This window comes from Carettochelys insculpta, chromosome 19, assembly GCF_033958435.1.
Source record: "Carettochelys insculpta isolate YL-2023 chromosome 19, ASM3395843v1, whole genome shotgun sequence".
NCBI lineage: Eukaryota > Metazoa > Chordata > Testudines > Carettochelyidae > Carettochelys > Carettochelys insculpta.
The window spans coordinates 16998059-17020883 of NC_134155.1; the positions used below are offsets into that span (position 1 = coordinate 16998059).

The window sequence follows — 22825 nt, forward strand, 5'->3', positions numbered from 1 at the left end:
TGAAAGGAGTGCATGAAATCCTGTCCCTGCTGTTCTCTTGCAGACATCACTAGCCCCATCATCTTGCAGACCTACCGCGCGATTGCTGACTACGAGAAGAACTCCAGCTCCGAGATGGCTCTGAAAACGGGGGACATGGTGGATGTTGTGGAGAAGAGTGAAAGCGGTAAAGGCCCTTGCTCGGGAGGGCTGTGCCCCTGCTGCAAAGCTCAGAGCTGACCTGATGCACCTTGTTGCTGCAGCCCATGTAGCGACAGACCCTGTCTCTGGTTCTTTAGAGCCCCCTTCCCAGAAGTAGCTTCTGGGGGTGGCTTGGGTGAGTGGGTTTAAATGGCAGCAAGGGGAGAACATTAGAAAAAAATCCCTAACTCTCAGAGCGGCTAATTACTGGAATAAATTGCCTGGGGTGGCTGGAGAATCCCCATCCGTGGAGACAGTTAAGAGCAGTTCAGATAAACGTCAGTCAGGGATGATCTAGCTCCGTGCCCCTCAGCCGGTGTGATACGGCTGCAAAGCATCACTTAGTGCGCCTCAGAGCCATGCGCCGGCAGTGCGCCCTAGCACTTGGTGGGAGAAGCATGCGGCGGCGGCGGCGGCTCTCATGAGTCACTGGCATCGTGTTAGAGCAGTGGGGGGGCCGGGGAGCCTGGTTCTGGAGGAGGGGAGGGGGATTGGTTTAGAGAGGGGGACTGGAGGTCCCTAGCTCTGGGGGAGGGGGAGGCAATTGGATTATATATATCGAGTGTGCTGTGAAATGATACCGAGTGCTGAAGAGTGACGCACAGTGACAAAGGTTGCTGAGCGCTGGTCGAGCTGGTGCTTGGTCCTGCCATGAGGGCAGGGGACTGCACTTGACCCCCTGAGGTCCCTTCCAGTGCTAGTGTTCCACCATTTTACCTCTGCACCCCTCAGGGAGGCCTCTGGGCTGGAGGTACGTTCCAGGGAAGCCTTCTGGGTGCATTGTGATGGAAGGAAGGGGGGCTGAGGAGGCTGCCACACTCCAGCTTGAAGGGGTTTCCATTACACACAGTGAGCCCCGGCTTTGCATGAATTCGACATACACATGAATCACATTAACGCGAATGTTGAAATCCCGGGCTCCAGCCACCCACTTCCCCCAGCTGGGGGAAACCAGGGGGAAGCCACAGGGCTGCTCCTTTCAGCGCTCTGCTGCTGGCTTCAGCGCTTGCAGCCAGAGGCGGAGCGCTGAAAGGAGCAGCCGTGCGGCTTCCCCCAGCTGCGGGAAGCCTGGGGGATGCCCCTGCTGGGAGCGGGGGAGCCACTCAGCCCCAGGGAGCCAGGAGCCGGGCGCAGCAGCACCTGGTCAGTCTCTTGGTTCGTGCAAGCAGCAGGGAGCTGGGAAACCAGGTGCTGCTGCACCTGCCTCCCTGCTCCCTGGGGCTGAGGGGCTGTCCCCCCACTAGCCTCCCTCCTCCTCCGAGCCCCCGGGAAGCTGGGAGCCAGGCACCGTAGCACCTGCTCAGTTTCCTGGTTGTCAAGCAGGGAGCTGGGAAACAGACCAGGTCTTGCTGTGCCTGGCTTCCAGGGCCTGGAGGATGAGGGAGAGAGGAGGAGAGGGAGGGAGAACCCCTCGGTCCCCAGGGATCTGGGAGCCAGGTGCTGCTGCGTCTGGCTGCAGGTTCCCAGGGGCTGGGAGGAGGAGGGAAGCCCCCGACTTATGCGAAGTTTGAGTTACGTGGGGGCTGCGAGGAAAGCGACCTCCCCGCGTAACTCAGGGTTTCGCTGTCCGGGATTTACAGTTTGGGTCAATGTCTCTTGGGCCCTCATCACAGGCAATGTTTCAGTCTCCTTGCCACCCTGTATTGGTGCAAGCACGGCAGCGCGGGTGGTCACAGCAAGGGGAGGGATTCCTGCCAAGGTGTCTGTAAATCGGAGCCCCTGCCTCCTACGCCCCCTCTAAGCTGTGTGCATGGGCTGCGTGGAGCTGCCGAACAAGCCCGGCACAGGGCGGGAGTGGAGAGTGTGACACCTCTGACCATCAGCCTCAGCATGAAGCTGTCCCTCCCCCAACTGTGGCTGCTCTGTGTTGGAGTCGGGGAGGGGCCTCGCTGAGCCCCCCACCCAGCTGCAGCTGCTCTTTGCTGGCGCCAGAGCTGCTGCTGCTGGGGGACAGGTGTCCTTTTCCTGACCAACACCCAGCCTAGCCTCAGCCTTCCCCGGTTGGGGGACAAGTGCCCATCCCCTGGCTGGGCCTGCTGGAGCTCCAGCAGCTATGGAGAAGCACCTCTCACCTGGCCTCAGTGGTCCTCTTTCCCCAGGGCTGCCTGTGCACCAGACCCCTCATTCCCAGCCACACTCCCAGCCAGAATCCTCGCACCCCAACCATCTATCCCAGCCCTGAGCCCCTACTCTCCAGCCCCATCCCGGACCCCACACCACCAGCTGAAGCCCTCACAGCCTTGCACACCACCCCTCTGCCCCAGACCCCAGCCCCCTCCCACATGCAGAACCCCTTGGCCATGCCACGCTGTGATATAACCTTTGTTATGTGTCCCATGTGTCCAGCCCCACACATCACCCCACACTGCTGCGCATAAGAAAACGTATTCTGCTCGGGAGTGAGGAAAATTGGAGGGACCACTGGCTGCTTCCCACCCACCCCTGAGGTGTGGTTAAGCTAATGAAAACCTGTGCAGTGCTTTAGACCCACAACATACTATACATGTGACTGAGAAGCTCTCTGGGTTAGGGACCATCTCTGTTCTATGGCTGTGCAATGTAGAGCATAGTGGGGATCTGGGCCACGGCTGGGGGGGTCCTGGGTGCTACCGCAGCACAAAGAGATGACAATAAGGTAGTCATGAAGTGAGAATCTGCCTATCAAAATGTTTTAATTCCGTGCCCTAAGCGTGGAAGCTGAGAGAACTTATATGTACACACAGAGACAGCAAGAATTCTGTGACCACCGCTCCCAGGTGATGATAATAGGGAGAATCGCAGAATGTGCAGCCACATGATTTCTCCTAGTGAGACTTTGATGCAATCCTAGGAAGCTCTTGAGCTTCCCTTGTGACTGGTGGGGTGGGATTGGTGCTCAGCGAGGAAATAACATTCTAACTTTAGGAACAGCAGGGTTACAAAACAAAACTCCACTTCCCCTCTCCTGTCGCCATGGTGATTGACACAAGGAACGACTTCTAAACAGTGACATACAGCATCTAGTCAGGCAAACACTGACTGCTTCCCGTCCTGCACTCTCAGGGCTCTGTGACACATTCACAGGCACCTGCATGACTTAGTTGTACGTACGCAGTAGCCTCTTTACTCCGATGTTTCTTACCATAAATAGCCCTTCTCAGAGGTCCAATGGGCACTTAAAAGATGCAGGGTTTGAGTTTTGTGAGGTTGCCTTCGATGTTTTCTAGAATATTTTGGAACAGCTGCTTTGGTAGACGTCCCAGTGCTGAGAAGGCTGTAGGTAGATGATGAAATCTGCTGGGCTTGGAAGCCACAGACAGTTCCAGCTGTGCTGCTGCCACTTCACTGGTAGGAGAAGCATAACCGTAACCCCTGAAAATCAGTATCAAGAGAGGTTGTCTTGCAGTGCTGTGACTTGGTTATTCTACAGTTAAGGAACAAGGTCAGGAGATCTGGGTTCTATTCTCAACCCCACTGGTGACTCTGTGTGACCTCAAAGAACTCCCTTAAAGTCTCTATTTCCTTCTGTCCTGTGGGTTTAATGACACCTCCCCTAACTCCCAGGCCTGAGGTGAGGGTTTATTTACGGAGCATTGCGAGATGCACCTTGCAGCGTACTCAGCATTACAATGAATGGTATTGACCGCTGTGCTGTTGGCTGCTGGTTTTGTTACAGGCTGGTGGTTCTGTCAGTTAAAAAATAAACGTGGCTGGGTCCCAGCCGCTTACGTGGAGCCAATGGATGGTCCAGATGAATCTGAAGAGCAGGAGCCTAACTATGCAGGTAAAAAAACCAAACCCACACCACCAGATCTACATTGGATGTCTACTCCATGGTCTTGTGCAGAATTTCAGAGTAACCCCCGAAGAAACGGAACTGAGAAGATCCATCTCCAATTTTACAGTATGTCAGTATGAGCTGGGTGTGGACGATAAGAACATAGCAGTTCTACAAGAATTCCCATGTGGTGTCACCATCACCAGAATGCTCATGGTGTAGGTACCTCACGAGTGATCTCAGGAGCTCTCAGTGACCTGGGACTCCACAGAAGATGAGGCTCAACTTCTAGGAATTGTTGCATGTTCTGTTCTGTATTTTTGCCAGTGGCTACTAGGACATGGTTGCACGTATATTATACTAATGAATTAGCACATAAACAGGATGTGGTTTGGAGCCTCCAGAAAGGAGGAGGCCAGAGAGGGTCAGTAATGCTGGGGATTTGGTGCTTTTTAGTCCCCAGACTGACTAATACAGGCAGAATTTCTCCTAGTCCTTGCCTGGAATCAGGATCCATAGAAGGGCTTTTTTCCATTGAAAGTTGTAATCTTTTTTTTTTTAAATTAACCCTCAGTGTTCACATCCACAAAGGCACAGCTCACACAACAGGAGGCAAGTTACCCTTGGCTCATACTTCTTTGCACTAATCTCACATTTTGCTGACTTTTGAAAGCTGGTAACAGCTTGAACCAACAGAGCATTTCCTCATTCCTCATTGTGTCCTTGGAGCCTTGAATTACTCGGCTACGATTTAGCATTGCTAAATGCCTCTTGGTGCATCTGTTGACTGCATCTAGGTGAGCTGGAGGTCTTGTCATATTGGCTAAAAACAAGAGAGGTGCCCAGATGCAACCCCAGCTCTTGAACCTCCTTAGACTTTGGGGAAGTCTTGCTCTGAATCCAAACCATGCAGTGTGGGTCTTGTCCGTTGTTTGGGCATTATCGCTGTCATTCCAGAGCCCTGATCCGGGTCACTGAAGAGCTCTTCCTTGCTCGTTAGAACCCAATAGACCCTCTAAGCCTTCTCTGTTTCTTTTGTGCTCAGGGGAGCTCTATATTGTCAGAAAGGGCTACACAGCTGTCGAGGACGATGAGATGACACTGAAAGAAGGCGACACGATAGAGGTTATCCATAAGCTCCTTGATGGCTGGTGGGTTGTCAGGTAAGAGAAATCCAGATCACATCCTGGGGTAAATGGGAGTTGGCTCTTTGGGCCACTAGGGGAGAGGGATAGAGCTGAACCTGGACCTGTCAATCTAGTTACCGGGTGAACTGCAGAGTGGTTATTATAGATCAGGCCAGTAGCATCACCTGTTATTAAGGTGGCTAACAGTTCCCAGTATGTGACCCTGTTTTCAGTTGTTCATAACTTTGCCAGACTTAAAACATTTGGGCCGTGTCTACACTAGCCCCAAACTTTGAAATGGCCATTTGCATGCAAATGGCCATTTCGAAGTTTACTAATGAATCGCTGAAATACATATTCAGCGCCTCATTAGCATGCGGGCAGCCGTGGCACTTCGAAATTGACGCGGCTCGTCCAGACGGGGCTCCTTTTCGAAAGGACCCCACCTACTTCGAAGTCCCCTTATTCCTATGAGCAGATGGGAATAAGGTGACTTCGAAGTAGGCGGGGTCCTTTCGAAAAGGAGCCCCGTCTGGACAAGCTGCGCGGCGGCAAGCTGTGTCAGTTTCAGAGTGCCGCGGCCGCCCACATGTTAATGAGACGCTGAATATGTATTTCAGCGCTTCATTAGTAAACTTCAAAATGGCCATTTGAATGGCCACTTCAAAGTTTTTGGCTAGTGTAGACATAGCCTTGGGCTGAAATATGCCATGCCTGGTGTCTGCCTCAGATGGACTGATTTTTTCAGGGGTGAAGAGGGAATGGGAACTTCACACCAAAAATTCAGCTGTTGCCAAGCATGATGCTGGGAAATAATACATTGACTTCCTCCCTGCCTTCTTTATCAAACTGTTTAAACGACTTTTTCTTTGAAGACGTTTAATGCCTTTATCCTTGGGAGCAAGCCCTTGAGAAATACGTTGCCTTTGTGTCAGGGATGTGCCTTTTCCTATCCCAGGCACTCTCTGGGCCAGGTTATAAGCCTTTCCAAACCTACAGTTGGCCCTTGCTCAGTAGAGACTTGCTCCTGCACAGCTTAAAATCCTGGGAGAGTCTGTTCCCATTGAGTCTCTTTCAGCCTCCTCTCAACGGGACTTTCCTTGAATCTGCAGCTCTGCTGTGGGTTGTGCTAGGGCCAAGCACAGGAAAGGGAGGTAGGGAGGTTGTTTTTCAGGTATGCTCAGTAATCCAAGTAGCGTACAGGAGGAAACTGCCTGAGCTGACTGCGGAGGAGAAAAGAGCCTGTGGGGTGGGAATGAAGAAGTGTGAAGGTCTAGCTCCTCAGGCAGTGCACATCACAACTACGGCTGGTGAGGAGCTAAGGGACAAGGGGAACTGCTGGGTGAGGAGGATGGGACTGTGTGGGAGGTGGACAATAAGCTCTGACCAAAAGGCAGAATTCAGGAGGGACACTGAGCCTATCTGGGCAATGACCCAGCAGCATGAGGTGGGAGACTGGGAGTAAGAGCCAGAGGGGAGAAAAGCCTACAGGAAAATCAGTAATTCTGTCTTCAGAGCAGGGCTTGACGAGTGTGCAGTAAACACGGCCTGATGGTTAGAACAACAAGGAGAAAACACAGTACCAAAAGGCTGCTCGTTCTGGGAGCACTATGCACCCACTGAATGAGACAAGAGGGGACCGGTGGGGAAAACAGGATGTGAGCACATCAACATAGTCTGTATTCGTTGGCATTTGCGAGTCAAGGGAGTCAAATTAAGGCTGCGCAGGCCAACCTCATCCTGGCAGTTCTTAACATTGGAGTGGTTGGCTTTGCAAGCTGAAGAATGTTCTCCTAAGACCTGTCATGTGTGTGTGTGTGTGTGTGTAATTATTTGTGGTATGCCATAGTATTAAAGGTACATTGAAAAGGATTCTAACCAACTGATTGACTGACATTTAGGGCATTGCCTCCTATGTGCCTTTTGCAAGTGTATCACCCAATCCAGAGAGATGTCGTGTGTGTCTGATCAGAGGCCTGTGAATCAGGACCTGCTGAAATTCCCGAATACTGGTTAAACCTCTCTAGTCTGGCACTCTCTGGTCCAGCAACATCATGCCCTAGTTAGTCAGATGACCACTTACCGTGGGTGTGGGCAAGTTTCCTGTGGTCTCACAAAGTTTCTTTACAGCCACCAGTGCTGGCTGTGAGTGTTCTGTGCTGTTATTTAGCTGTAATTCAAGCCTAAATGTTTTTGAAGAGCCCAGCGAGCCGTGGAAGTGTTGATAACGCTGCTGGACAATACTGACCTCCCACAGTTTGGCAAATTCTCTGGTTCAGCACCAGTCAGGTTGTGGGGGCTCTGGACTAGAAAGGTTCAATGTATACCCACTATGATCTAGGGCAAGGCATCTAACTGCTCTGCCTTGGTTCCTTGGTTGTGAAATGGAAAGGGTAAAAGCCACGTCACAGGCATGTTGTGAGGATTATTAATTAGCTCATCATTACAAACAATGAGCATGGAAAGTACCATACAAGTGCCAAGTATTGAAACTCTCTACTATAGGCAGTAGAGGGGGTGGGGTATCTGCTTGCTATAGCAGTCTTGGTGCAGGGCATTTTCTGCTATGGTTAATCAGCTGCTTTGCCCCTCAGTGGTTGTCCAGGAGAGTTTTGCACCTTACTTGGGGCTGCTGAAATAAAACAGATGCTGTAGAACACCACACTGAGCTATGTTTTAAGGGTTTAATGCAACTCCCTTTGAAATTAACGGCCTTTAGATCAGGCCTTCAAAGATATGAGTGATTTTTCAGTGTTGTGACCATTCTCTAGAAGTGACAAACTCTCCAGAGTATCTGCAAGCCAGTTGTGAGATGGAGAAGAGGGGCAGGTGGCTCTGCCAGCTGTTGACACCTCTAGGCCACCCTCCAGAACTGCTAAGCTGCCAGGAGACTAGATTGATAGTTTCTGAGGCCAGAAAGGACCACTCTAGTCTGACTTCATAGAATGCAATGATAAGTCAGACTAGACTGGTCTAGGACAAGGGCCAGACAACTTCCTCCAAGGCATTCCTTGAGCAGGTCTGTTAGAAACACATTTTGTCTCAATTTAAAAATGGCATGGTGGTGGAGAATTCTCCATGATCCTTGGTGAGTTGTTCTCCTGATTTGGGTAGACATGTTGTGCTGACAAAGGAGCTGGGCCTTACCCACAAAAGCTCATTACCTATTCAATAAAATTGTTAAGTCTTTAAGGGTGTACAGGACTGCTTGTTATTTTTGTGAAGCTACAGACTAACACGGCTCCCCCTCTGAGACTAAAGGAGCTGTATGTGTAAGACATGTTGGTTTGTGCCCCAGGAAGGAAGACGTCACTGGGTACTACCCCTCCATGTATCTGCAGAAAGATGGGGAAGAGAACATGCATGTGAAGAATGAGCTGAGAAACAGAGGCGCCCCTCCTCGAAGGTACAGTGGGCAGACAGGGTCGGATTGCTCCATGGTCTGGGACAGCCTGGTCAAATGAACCAGGCTGTGGTTGGGAATACTAATTGTTTGACCTAAAAATGAGGAACTGCCTAAGTGCTACGTGAGTGGGGTGGGGGAGGGAAGAGAGTTGCTAAACAGCTTCTTCCTTCCTTGAAAAGAAAGATAGAGGAACCAATCTTTCAAGATACCTGCTGATAATTGCCATGGACATTACTGGGAGAAGAAGGTGCTGAACTCATTTCAGCACAGACCTACGCAGACTTCACTTGAGTCTCTCTCTCTCTCTCTCTCTCTGTCTCCCTCCTGGGGTTTATTTCTAGGTGTCCTTCTGTCCTTGTTTAATTTTCACATGGGATTCTGTTTACAACCTGGGGTCACTGAGCCTTTGACAAGTGAGCAGAGACGTGACTAAGTGGCGCTGCCAAACTAGCTGATCTTCTGGGTGGAGCTGAGTTAATGGAAGGGATTTTATTCTGAGTCAATAGTAAAGAGGCAATACTGACTCTCTGGTGGAGATGCAGTGACAACGGCTGGAAAGTGCGGAGTTGAAGTGTCCCTTTCGCTTCTTGCGTACTCTCCCAAATCCAGCTTATGATCTGATCCTGAGCTGTTGTGGATTGGCCGAGCCCCATGTAGATGTGGTGATTTACTCCAGCGCTCAGCAACTTTTATCACCTTGTGGCACACTTCAGCACTCATTGTAATTTCACGGCACACCCAATACATATAACCCAATCCACCTCCTCCTCCCCCAGAGCCAGGCACCCCCACCCCCCACTGCTCTAACTCAATGCCCTCCCCCTCCACCAGAGCCAGGCCCCCACTGCCCCACCTCACTTTAACTCAATGCTGCCACCCCAGCGCCACTGCTGCCACCATGCCCTCTTCTCACAGAGTGGTGGGGGCGCACGTGCAGAGCAGCGAACGGCACTCCCGGCTCTGCACGCCGGTTGTGAGGCACTGATTTACACCATCCAAGAAGTGAGACCTTCACACTTCAACTGCAATGCACACGGCAGTACGTACCACATCACTTGGGGCATGCCCTGGTCACTGCACAGAAAGAGAGAGACTCAGAAGGTGTTAGCACGGAGAGATGAACCACAGAAAGCAACAAGTTTGGGTGCCTACCCAGAGTGGACCCAAAGGCTCTGCTCTTCACTTGCATTAGCCACACAGAGTGGCCCGTGTAAGGTACTCATACATCCCAGTGGGAAGCAAATTGCTTCTCCTTAGGGCAGCTCTGAAAAGGGTGTGTGTAACTCACGTCTGGAAATGTTAGGAGTGACTGGGAAGTGCGGTAACGGAGGGTGATGCCTCTGATGCTTAGGTAAAGAGTGTGAAACAGTAGCTGTGCTGCACAGGAGGTACCATCTGCTCGTAGCTGTTTGACACACCCGTTGTGAAAATGAGCTGGTCTTTGTTGAGATCCCAGAAGAGAGGCAAATTCCTGTTCAGAACTCCCCATGGCAGTGTGGCTGGCTTCTCCCAGTGCAGAACAGGGTGCTTTGTGTTCGGTCTATTTTTGCTTTGTACAGCATTTCTCTTGTGTGCGGGAGGCATTGCCCAGGAAACCACATGTTGACCCTGTACTTACAGATACAGTCATGTGGCCTGTTTATAGGGCAGGTCCTGATTCCACTGAAATCTAGGGGCATTTGTGTACTTGTGCACACAAACATGGACACACATGCACACTTGTGCACACTCTCAGGGACACACACTCTTGCACACATGCATAAACTCACACGTGTCCACTTACACATGTGCATGAACACACACACACACACATACAAAATGTGAAATGTTACAAAAGCAAGGAATGTCCTACCTTGGCAGTAGAGTGGCAATAGACCAGAAACCAGGGATATAAATAGGCATATGTAGGGAGGATATAAATAGGCATATGTAAGGGATATAAATAGGCATATGTGTGGCCCAGTGGATGGGGCTTAGAATTGGGAGATACCTGCTTTGTCAGGGGTCTCAAACTCAGGGCCCATAGGCCATCTATAGTCGACCTGCACCAGGTCTGCCCCTCCCTTCCCCCAGAAATCCCTGAGGCCACATCCCTCAGGGGAAGGGATGCAATGGTGGGGAGAGGGTGAGGTGGTGGCAGGAAGGGGTGGAGCTTGGGCATGGTCATGGATACCTCTCCCAGGCCATCAGGACACGTGAGCCAGATTGGGAGAATGTTCCAGTCGTAGATGGCCCACAGGCCCTGAGTTTGAGACTTTTATGCTACATGGGCTGGGGAAAGTAACTGATGCTCACCTTCCTCTGCAATGTACTTTGAGATGGATGGAAGAACTGAGTGAGCACTGCTGTTTGTTTCCTGTGAAGCTAGGGCATAATTACACGTATTTATTCTTGTTTAAAGCATTCATTCATAGCCACGAGCTGCTGCCTGACAGATTTTACAAAACAAATCACATAAGCTGCTCACTGCCACTGACATTATCTCAGGGTCATTTTTCCTGGGATAATCAAAAGCCATTTTAGGCTAAGACCAATGAGAATGCTCTCCCTAGGATGAGGCTCTGCCAGCCCTACAAGAGGAGAGAGTCCAGCCGTGGGGACCTGAAGGTAAGAAAGCACGGAGACTTAAAATGGCAAAGGTTGAAAGATTTGCTTTTTCTGTATGCAGGTCGTCCATCCGAAATTTCAAGAGCATCCACAACCAAAGCCGGAAGCACATCAGCCAGGAGACGTATAGGCGGAACAGCATGAAGTACGTTAAGAGGAAGACCAAGACCAATCTCCTGAATAAGTCCAACGTGATCAGTAAGTTCCAATCTCATGGGACTACTAGACCCTGTATGGCTGGGGGTGAGGACGGTTGTACTCAAGGGCTACGTCTACACGTGCACCCAACTTCGAAATAGCTTATTTCGATGTTGCGACATTGAAATAGGCTATTTCGATGAATAACGTCTACACGTCCTCCAGGGCTGGCAACGTCGATGTTCAACTTCGACGTTGCTCAGCCCAACATCGAAATAGGCACAGCGAGGGAACGTCTACACGCCAAAGTAGCACACATCAAAATAAGGGAGCCAGGCACAGCTGCAGACAGGGTCACGGGGCGGACTCAACAGCAAGTCGCTCCCTTAAAGGGCCCCTCCCAGACACACTTTCATTAAACAGTGCAAGATACACAGAGCCAACAACTAGTTGCAGACCCTGTATATGCAGCACGGACCCCCAGCTGCAGCAGCAGCAGCCAGAAGCCCTGGGCTAAGGGCTGCTGCCCACGGTGACCACAGAGCCCCGCAAGGGCTGGAGAGAGAGTATCTCTCAACCCCCCAGCTGATGGCCGCCATGGAGGACCCCGCTATTTCGATGTTGCGGGACGCGGATCGTCTACACGTCCCTACTTCGATGTTGAACGTCGAAGTAGGGCGCTATTCCCATCCCCTCATGGGGTTAGCGACTTCGACGTCTCGCCGCCTAACGTCGATTTCAACTTCGAAATAGCGCCCAACACGTGTAGACGTGACGGGCGCTATTTCGAAGTTACTGCCGCTACTTCGAAGTAGCGTGCACGTGTAGACGCAGCTAAGGAGACCCTTATGGGCATTAGGCCTCAGAAGTGGTGGACATCACTATGCTTCCTAGTCTACCCACCCCGTCCTTAGGTTTTATGGGGCCCTACAAAGTACTATTAATAGGACGATCATCTCTCCCTGTCCGAAATATGGCTCCTCCAAGCCCCGGGGGAGCCAGGAAGGAGGCAGCAGCTGCTGTCACTCCCCGGGAGTGCCATGGAAGTGGCAGCTGCTGGCAATCCCCCTGCAGCCCTGGGGAAGTGGCACCAACCAGCCCTCCCCCAGAGCCCCAGGGAAGCCACAGCTGCCAGCCTCCCTGGGAGCCCTGCCGAAGTGGCAGCCCCCAGCCCTGGGGAAGCAGCAGCTGCTCACACTTTCCTGAGGCTGGGCAGGGACGGCCTAATACAGGATAATTCATCCCTTTTAAAAAATAAGTTGGGACACTTTTTTGGAATCCCAAATACAAGACCATCCCACCCAATATGGGATGGATGGTCAACCTAACTATTAATCTGGTGCCCTAAGCCTAACGGTGCATGGGAGGGTGAGTGGGATGACAATTCTGTAGAGATGTGATGTTATAATCTTAACCAATACACTAATGTAGTATTTTAAAACAAATTTTAAGCTAAGGTCCTGTAAACTAGCACAGTAGCTATATAAAGTAGCACACTAGCCATAGACTAAGAGGTAGCTTGTTTAGTCTATATTAGTCCTTAAGGTGCTACAGGACTGCTTTTTTGTTTTGTACAGTACATTCAGAAACTCATAATATATATCTGGGGTTGGCTAATGCCTGTTAAGTGGCTTCATTATCACTTGAATGGCTCTTTCGCAGGTTTCACTAATAGGTCTGGCAGACTTTTTCACTTTGGAGTTAACTAGATCAGTGATTCACAACCTTGCACTAGTGCAGACTCCCAATCACCCTCCAAACTGTTTTACTTACTTACTACTACTTAACCCTTGTACTTTACATGGAGCACAGGTCATCTACAAATCTCCTCCACTTCACTCTGTCTTGGGACAAAACTTCTAGCTGGCTCCAGGTGTACCTCTGTTGTTGTCCTTCAATCTCAGTGTACCTTCTCCATGTTGTTCAAGGTCTTCCTCTTTTGCGTTTTCCTTGCGGGTTCCATGTGAGAGCTTGATGGATGATGGTTTTCTGAGAGTGTGGCTTAGCCATCCCCACTTTCTCCTCTTGATTTGAACCTCAAGTGGTTCTTGATCTGCTCAGTTCCAAAGCTCCTCATTGGTGACAAAGTTTTGTCATTTGATGTGAAGGATGTACCTCAGGCAACTGTTTATGAATGTCTGTAGCTTGTGATTTGAAGCCTTTTTAGTACATCAGGTCTTGCATGCATACAAGAGCACACTCTTCACATTTGTGTTGAAGATCTACAGTTTCATCTTCACACATATTGTTTGTGAACTTCATATGGGACAGAGAGTCTTGAATGCAGCTGTTGCTTTCCCTGTCCTGGCACTGATAACCTTATCTGTTTCTCCATCTATGCCTGAATACTCCCCAAGTAGGTAAACTGCTCCACATCTTCCAGGTCACCCCCTCCCAGCGGATGGTGGTGGTGTTGGACTCGTGGATTCTCACTGTCTTGGTCTTTCCCTTGTTAATGCTCAGTCTGGTCACAGAAGCAGTTTTGTCTAGTGTTGTGACCTTTTCTTTCATGCTTTCATGTTGGTGTGAAAGGAGGATGACATCATCAGCAAAATCAATGCCTTCTAGCTGTTTGAAAAATGTCCGTTGAATGCCTTGTTGATGGCCACCTGTTGTCCTGTTCATACTCCAGTCCATTTTGATCAAGAACAGGAAAGGTGACAATAGGCACCCTTGCTGCACTCCTGAGAGTATACTGAAGGATCTTGTCAAGACACAATTGTGAACAATGTGTCGTGCTGAGGGTTCGTACGTAGAAAGAATCAAATTAATAATTTTGAATGCGCTGCCAGGGTGTTGCAGCAGTATCCACAAAGTGTCTATCAATGCTGTCAAAGGCTTTTTTAAAGTCTGTGAAGGTTATGTACATGGAGGAGTTCCACTCAAGTGTCTGTTCTAGGACCACTCTGAGAGTTGCTATTTGGTCAGTACAGGATCTCTCGCTTCAGAAGATGGCCTGTTCCTCCCTGAGCCATCTACTGATTTCTGTCTTCATTCTCTCCAAGAGAATCCTATTGAACAATTTTCCTGGAATAGACCTCAAACCATTCACAGACCCCCAATCACCTGCCCCCAAACTGTTCATGGACTTCAATCAAAGCCAATTCTTCCTGCTATGTACACTTTAGTCAATGAAAAAAAAAGGAAACTACAACATAGTTTTTCAGACAGCACTTAATAATATTACTGGAAGATATTTAATTTAAAAATAATAATTGACTGTCTCTTTGTCATTTATTTAAAACTTAATTTCTATGATCATTTTTATTTATCTTTTTACTTTTTCATGGACCTCTTGTAATACCCTTGCAGACCCCTGGGGTTCATGGACCACAGGTTGGGAACCACTGAACTAGATCCTTTCCAAAGGAAGCAGAGCCACAGAACAGGGATAGGACGAGACAGTTGGGTGGACATTAACACTCAGTGATGCCCAAGATTTTTAATGTCCTACACAGCTGCGTATTCTGCATATGGGTAATGATGGCCCTGTGCCCACTGCATGGCAAGTCCTTGTACCTTGCTGAAGTTGCTCAGGGGTGTTTGTGGCAGTGGGGGAGGCCATACGCTGGAGCTAATGAAGGCCACTTGCTCTAATTCTGAGCTGCAGACAGCACTTCTACTGCAGTGTCAGGCAGCTGGGTCAATCACGATGGTAAGAAATGGCCAAGAGTCAGCTTTTCAAGTTGCCGAGGATGTGCACCTTCCCTTGCCTTCACCCATGGCTCGGTGTGCTGAGCACAGACAAGAATCAGGATACAACGCAGTTGGGTTTATTCTACTTAGCACAGTGCAGGCTGAGGGAGAGCGGTTAGAGAAACTGTTGTGAAACGGGCTGATAAGGCTGATGGTGGTTAGTTGCTCATAATTCTGACAAAGCTATCTTCTACAAGCAGCAGATAGGGAAGCGGGTTTCATACGAAGAGTTAGACATACATGAAAAAGTGAAAGGGAAGGGAAGAGTGCAGCTGGAATGAGGTCAAGAGATGAGTAGGTTTGTTTCTGGAGAAGCAGGGCACTGAGGGTAAGAAAAACCATGGAAGGGGAATCAAGGCAGGCCCTATAATTCCAGGTATGAACCTCCAAAGGGCTGAAAAGAGTTATTTCTGATTTCTGAAATGTCTTAAATGTCTACAGATAATGGGAGGTGATGTACTGCAAGCCAAGTGATGCATTTCTGGTGAATGGGAAGCTGTACAATGGTGCTGGAGCAACACAGCTGGTTACAAAGCAAACTGAGTTAGCCAGATATAGGCCCACACCAAACCTCTGGATCCAGGCTTCACCAGCCTAGAGTTTAAGGCTAGAATGGATCACCAGATCATCCCATCTGTCCTGTTACAGGCCACATGCACTCAGTACACAACAGCGGAAATTAAACCAAAGTGTTACAGCCTTCAAGGGACAAGACTATCTATGTGCCACAGAAAAAGAACAGGAGGGATCCAGGTGCACCAGTGCCTGTGCCCCTGGCAGTGAAAAGGGAATGATTGTGATATACCCAAATGCATGCCACAAGCAATCCATACCCACATGGCAGAGGCAGGTGAACTCCCCCGAAGGTCGCTGCCAATCTGATCTGGGGAAAATTACTTCCCAAACTCCCATCCAGGGACCAGCTAAATCAGGAGTCAGCAACCCCCAGCACAGGTGCCGAGAGAGGTGCATGAGCTGATTTTCTTCGGCACAAGAGATAACAGCTCAGTGCAACCTCTCCTCCCCTGTTCAGCCTCTGGATTAGCAAAAGACCAGCTAATCCTACCAGCCACCACCTAAACATTAAAGCTCTGCATCTTTATTTATGAAGCTTTAAGCAAGTGCCCATTACTGTTGGGCAAAACGCACAAGCATGAATGTGACTGTAAGCACTTGCTTAGTGTCCACCAAACTTGATAGCAGATACTTAAAGTTAAGTATAGCAAGCAGTTTTGTAGCACCTTACAGACTAACAAATTTTATTAGGTCATGAGCTTTTGAGGGTAAACCTCAGTTCCTCAGATGAATGGAGTAGAAAAATAAAATCCAGAGTTTATATAGTGCCGGGGGATGGGGTTGGGGGGAAGAGGGGTAGTAAAAAAGGTTACCTGTCACTAGTAGGAACAGTTAATGAAGTAAATTACAGTTGATTGAGCACTTATACTGGGATCAAAATTCAATGGGCGTACGCTACCTAAATCACTTGGCCCCTTCTGACAGTCCCAGTCAATTACACACAGATAATTGAAGTGGGCCTGACATGGAACTTTCACACATTTTTATGTCTTGTTTGTAGGAGAGAAAACTGAAATAGAAGAAAACAAATCGAAGGCCCAGCCTGCCATTCCGCCGCGCCCTAGTAAGGACCTGATCATGAATCGCTGTACTGAGAGCACAAAGAGCAAGATCAAATGATTCCACTGGACTAAAACTAAAGCTGATGCTTCTTCTCTGCCAGGACTCTGTAGCCAGACTGGATAGTCCTGGTGAATTTTGGCATGTCTAAAAGTGCAGCTGTCCTCATGGAGGTTCTCAGAGCTCTAGGCGAACACACTTCAGTTAAGGTCCCTGCAATTGATCTCAACAAATCTAAATCATTCTACACTTGATGGGCCAACTCTACTCCCCATTTATACTTGTGCAACCTGTGAGTATGAGGTTGTACTAGTTCGCTTGAGCAGAGAATTTGGCAAGATAGTCTCAGTAATCAATCGCACTTCTTGTAAAGTTTACCATGAATTGCTACACATCATACAGTTGATAGAGGCACTCTGGATGTTGAGTAACTTTAAGGGTAGATGAAGGTGCTCAACATTTCATTGCAGCCAGCCATAAGAAAGATTCTTAATTGACTCTTTTTCCACCATTTGTACTCTGAACCTTGATGATATGGTCTGCACTCACTAGCTTGCTTTGTAATATAGCTGTTTTTGGTGACTCATTGGAAGAGAAAGACATGTAAAGTTAATACATAGATCTCTTTTAATCCTGTCCTAGCTAAATATGTCTATGGTTTGCAAATGCATTTTATATGGGTAATATTTTCATATTGGCTAAATGATTAATAAACTTATCAGAGAAAAGAGTTGCTGAATTGCAGCCTGTCTCCTTCAGCCAAGAAACGCTACATGTTCAACAAAAGTTGCATTGCCTGTTGCAAGAGTTGCTGAAGAAAGGAAATCCTGAAAGACCTTCCTCAACTGGCAGTGACTGTTGCACTGTGTGTTTATTGAGGGCTTCTTGCAAAAGATATTATCTAAGAGGAAATTGACTCTGATGGTCAACAATAGCAGCCATCAGAACAAAAAGCAGTCAGTCAAGTAGCACTTTAAAGACTAGCAAAATGGTTTATTAGGTGAGCTTTCGTGGGACAGACCCACTTCTTCAGACCACAGCCAGACCAGAACAGACTCAATATTAAAGGCACAGAGAACCAAAAACAGTGAGCAAGGAGGACAGATCAGAAAAAGATAATCAAGGTGAGCAAATCGGAGAGTGGAGGGGTGGGGGGGAAGATCAAGAATTAGATTGAGTTAAGTTTGCAGACGAGCCCCTATAGTGGCTCAGAAAGTTCACATCCCGATTTAAACCATGTGTTAACTGACATTTATATTCAAATTCGGCACATTAACACATGGTTTAAATCGGGATGTGAACTTTCTGAGTCACTATAGGGGCTCGTCTGCAAACTTAACTCAATCTAATTCTTGACCTTCCCCACCACCCCTCCACTCTCCGATTTGCTCCCCTTGATTATCTTTTTCTGATCTGTCCTCCTTGCTTACTGTTTTTGGTTCTCTGTGTCTTAAATATTGAGTCTGTTCTGGTCTGGATATGGTCTGAAGAAGAGGGTCTGTCCCACGAAAGCTCACCTAATAAACCATTTTGCTAGTCTTTAATGTGCTACTTGACTGCTTTTTGTTTTGATAGTGTGTAGACTAGCACGGCTTCCTCTCTGTTACCAATAGCAGTCCATGGTTGCAATTGTGACATAACTTTTGCAAAGTGCCCAAAGGCTGCTAAGGTCTAACAAAATTTGACTCACTTCTGCCTTCTGGTGGGAATAGAAAGATATAGAGAATTTTTATTATTTGTGTCTTATGTTTAAAAACAGAGTGTGAGCCCCCTGGAAATCACCAGATTGCCTTAAAATTCATGAGATTTTTATTATGCAAAGCTGGGATTCTTTAAGTTTGCCACCTTCTTTCTACGGCATTGACTTTTCAAGCTTTTGTTTGCAGCCCTGAAGGCAAGAAACTTATTCTGCTTTTTTAAAAGGAAATCAGAGATTCTCATGCAAGCATATGATTGCAGGAGCTGCAGCTTTGAGGAAAAATACCACAGGTTGTGAGACTTGTGACAAACTGGTGAGCATTGGCAAAACTGCATACTAGCACCTCCAGTGGAGGATGGGGAAGCTAATGGGTCAGATGTGTTTTATGCATATAACAGAAAGGCAGCACCTGCCCTGTTGAGGTTACAGTGTAAGTATGTACATCCTTCCCAGGTGGTGCCTGAGAGTGAGTCAGTGGGATCTTTCCAAGTATTTTCCGTATGTATTCAGTGGTTTTTCTTCTACATTAAAGCATTTTTGAGGTTTTACCTTCATTGGTTCCTCTCCACTTCGATTCCCCTTAGCCGCACCTACACGTGCACGCTACTTCGAAGTAGCGGTGCAAACTTTGAAATAGCGCCTGTCACGGGTACATGTGTTGGGCACTATTTTGAAGTTAACTTCGACGTTAGGCGGCAAGACGTCGAAGTCGCTAACCCCATGAGGGGATGGGAATAGTGCCCTACTTCGACGTTGAACGTCGAAGTAGGGAATGTGTAGACGATCCGTGTCCCGCAACATCGAAATAGCGGGGTCCTCCATGGCAGCCATCAGCTGAGGGGTTGAGAGACGCTCTGTCTCCAGCCCCTGCGGGGCTCTCTGGTCACCGTGTGCAGCAGCCCTTAGCCCAGGGCTTCTGGCTGCTGCTGCTGCAGCTGGGGATCCATGCTGCATGCACAGGGTCTGCAACTAGTTGTCGGCTCTGTGTATCTTGTGCTGTTTAGTGCAAGTGTGTCTGGGAGGGGCCCTTTAAGGGAGCAGCTTGCTGTTGAGTCTGCCCTGTGACCCTGTCTGCAGCTGTTCCTGGCACCCTTATTTCAATGTGTGCTACTTTGGCGTATAGATGTTCCCTCGCAGCGCCTCTTTCAATGTGGTGCTGCCCAACGTCGACGTTGAACGTCGACGTTGCCAGCCCTGGAGGACGTGTAGACACTATTCATCGAAATAGCTTATTTCGATGTCGCTAAGCTATTTCGATGTAGCGTGCACGTGTAGACGTAGCCCTTCTGAGCTGCTGTGGCATCAGAGGCCAGGAGAGAGATGGGCCAGAATGGGACAAGGGAAAAGCTCAGGGGAGTGGCTCTGTTTGGGGACCAGAGCAGCAATGGATGCAGACACGTCACAGCCCATGTGTGTTATCATTAAGTGAAGAGGTGCAGGACAGAGGGGTAGAAAATGGGACATGAGTTGCAGTGTGAGACAGAGGCTGGTCTCTTCAGGGGGCACAGGTTGCAGCTGGTAACAGCTGTCCATTCCTGATGCAGTAGGCCTGGCTCCCACCAGGGTAGGCGCTGCCAGCTGGGGCTATGTCACAGTGCCACAGAAAAAGAGCAAGTCAGTGGGATCTGTCCAAGTATTTTCAGTCTGTACTCAGTGTTTTTCTTGTACATTAAAGCATTTTTGAGGTTACCTCTAATCACTTCTATCCAGGTGCAGAATAATTTTTATGTGCACCAAGGAATGTGCAAATAAATGTGCACCACCAAGAGACATACAAACCTCACTGTAGGTGCTCTGCTTGTCAGCTGGGCAGCATCTGAACTTCTGCTGCACACCCTACACGGACCACTAGCCAGCACCACCACAGCCTGGAACCAGGGCGTGGCGGGATCAGGTCCCCGCACCAAGCATTTTGGCGCTGTAGGCCCCACCCTAATGTAGGCATCGCCCCTTTAAATGACAGACCTCGCGAGATGCAGCAATGCTCGAACGGGCCGCCGAGCGTGACTCGGCTGTCACAGGCACCACCCACTCTGGGTCACGTGACCCTCACGTGGCTTCGCGCACAGACGTCGAAAGTGTCTCACCCTGTGGCCGCGGGAGGCCTGAGGTGAAAGGTCGCCAAGATGGCGGCTCCCGTGGTCAGGCGCTGTGGCTATCGGGCCGCGACGGACCTTGCCGGCCTTGGAGGTAGCGGGCCAGGCTCTGCTGGCACCGTGGTGGAGAGCCGGGGCTGGCAGAGGCGCCTGGGCTCCCAGCGGGAGCTGCCGAGGCGGGGAAATCACGGCGGGCTGGGGGGCTCCCATGCGCAGCTATCGGTATTGGGCCCCCGGGGGAGGTCACGGGGGTTCCTGGTGGCCCAGAAAGGGCTGCACTTGCTGCCGCCCCAGAGGCAATTATTGGGGCCCTTGGTAATTTCACAGGGGCTGCCACCCTGTCGGGGGCTGTATGTGCTGAGCCCCCAGGGGAGGGGAGGGGGATCCCGCGTAGGTCAGAGGGAGCAGCGGAGGTTAGAGGGGGCCCTGGTGACGTTGCAGGGGCTATCCCAGCTGGAGCTGCCGCTGCAGGGTCTCTCCAGGGGCTTTGCCAAAGCAGCCAGGCCCAGGAGCACCAGGGAACTGAGAGAAGCTGACGACTCTGCCCCAGTTTTTCAGTATGTGGGGGAGCGGGCCACGCGGAAGGAGCGGGTGTTTGTCTGGGGTTTCTGTCATGCGGGGGCGCTGGGGATCCCCAGCTTTGTTAAGCCCGACGCAGGCTGGAAAAAGCCACGGAGGATACAGCCAACACCCTACCGTCTGGAAACAGCTGAGAAGGTGAGTGGAAAGAGCTGGGAGATGGGTCTATGTCCACAGGTTCTGATCCTGTCTTTCCCTGTGGTCAGAGGTGTTTGGTTCTGCTCGTTAGAGAGAAAGGGATCAGTTGCAAAATTAGCCCCTATACTTTCCCAAAGCTTTAGCGTAATAGCTTTGCTTTGGCCTTTCTCTGGTTTTTTTTCTGCCTCCTGGGGGCTTTATTTTAAAAGATACAGGTTGAATCCCTCTAGTCTGGTGTGCTCGTGTCCTGCAACATCTATAATCTGGCATGATTTTAGTTAGCCGGGTGACAGTTTATCATGGGTGTGGCCAGGCTTCTTGTGGTCCCATAAAGTTTCTTTACAGCCGCCAGTCCTGGTTTTCCATGTTCTGTGCTGTTGTTTAGCTGTAATTTACCCCTAAAGGTGTTCTAACAGCTCACAAAGTGGCAGAAGCATTGGTAATAGTGACCTCCTGTGGTCTGGCAAATTGTCTGGCTCTGCACTGGTCATGTCCCAAAGGTGTCAGACTAGAGAGATTCAACCAGTGTTTAATTTTTTTTCTCTAGCAATGAGTATTTTTTCTGTGTTTTAATGAGACACTTAATCTCTAATGATTTCAAACGACTGACAAATGCTAACTCAGGTGTAACAGGACTGTCACTCACTATGAGTGAAAGCAATAACAAGGTATGAGATTTTAAATGTTATTTTGAAAAATGTAAGGTAAAATTCATTAAAAGGTAATTTTAAAAACTTCCTTAAAATGCTAAAATCAGTGGATATGTATCAATGAATAAGATTTAGTAGTCTGTGTTCTAAAATATGAAGCTTTTGGGAATTAATTTAACAGCTTTACCTTGATTCCATTGCTGTCATTGTAACTGAGTCTGTAGTTAAAAAAAGTTGGTATCTTGATTAATTATAGTTCGTTATTGTTTGAATATTGTTCTGGACCTGTGTGTGCACACAGGATGGTACTTGCCCCATGGACCTTGTACATTGTCTAGAGCAGGGATGGGGAGCCTTATTTGGATTGGGGGGGGTCACTTACTTACAGAAAAATCAGTTGGTTCGGGAGTCGCACAAGTGAGAGGTGCCAAAAAGAAAATCTCACTGCTCTCTCTCACATGGCCCTTGACTGAGGGCTTGTGTGTAATTGCAGGAAGACTGACGTGGTGAGGGCAATCTTTCAGAGTTCAATTTCTCACATCTGGTAAAGAAGGCGAAATTGATCTCTCTGGGGTCTGCAGTCAACTCCCTCTACTCCTGCTCTCCTGAGGCATAAGGGAGGTCAACGGGACAAAGGCTCCTGTTGACCTCTCTCAGTGAGAACACACCTTACAGTTGACTGCAGATACATCAATTATAGCCAAGCAGTTGCCATAGCGAGAACTGTGTAAGGTCCAGTGTACACCAAGCCTTGGACACCACCATTAGGTCAAGACCTTAGGTTCACCGCCCCTAATTTACAATGAAAGCATGGCATATAATATAATTTCAAAGACATAACAAATGGGGGGGAAATTGCAGTGCTAGGGAATTCACTGTCTTCCTTAATTACTGTTCAGAAGAAAAGTATCCCCAGAGACAGTTGCCTTTTTTGTACATTTGCAGTTTGAGGAAATTAAAAACCCCTCTGCAATTCATTTGTTTACTTTGGCCTAATGCTTGGTCGCTTTCACTATATCCAAGATGAACTGAAATTTAGGTAAATATTTTTATGTAAATTATGTTTGGGTATTATTTTTTTTCTTAAAAATACCCAACAATTTACTAATTTTCAAAA

At 48.9% G+C, this 22825-nt stretch overlaps 2 protein-coding genes across 4 annotated transcripts in view; both read left to right on the top strand.

The window, feature by feature from the left end:
• The window catches only part of NCF1 (neutrophil cytosolic factor 1), a 33275-nt gene extending 16004 nt beyond the window's left edge, over positions 1-17271 (top strand). Inside the window, exons 6-11 of the mRNA XM_075013789.1 lie at positions 44-166; positions 3836-3943; positions 4983-5100; positions 8363-8470; positions 11139-11275; positions 16488-17271. Of these exons, the coding sequence (XP_074869890.1) occupies positions 44-166; positions 3836-3943; positions 4983-5100; positions 8363-8470; positions 11139-11275; positions 16488-16606 (713 nt within the window). The 3' untranslated portion in view covers positions 16607-17271. The remainder of the gene's footprint in view (positions 1-43; positions 167-3835; positions 3944-4982; positions 5101-8362; positions 8471-11138; positions 11276-16487) is intronic.
• Positions 17272-20325: 3054 nt separating this feature from the next.
• Positions 20326-22825, top strand: part of RCC1L (RCC1 like) — a 59715-nt gene continuing 57215 nt past the window's right edge. For all 3 annotated transcript variants that reach the window (XM_075013625.1, XM_075013624.1, XM_075013627.1), the window contains exon 1: positions 20326-21058. In XM_075013625.1, coding sequence (XP_074869726.1) covers positions 20372-21058 — 687 coding nt within the window. In that variant the 5' untranslated portion in view covers positions 20326-20371. The remainder of the gene's footprint in view (positions 21059-22825) is intronic.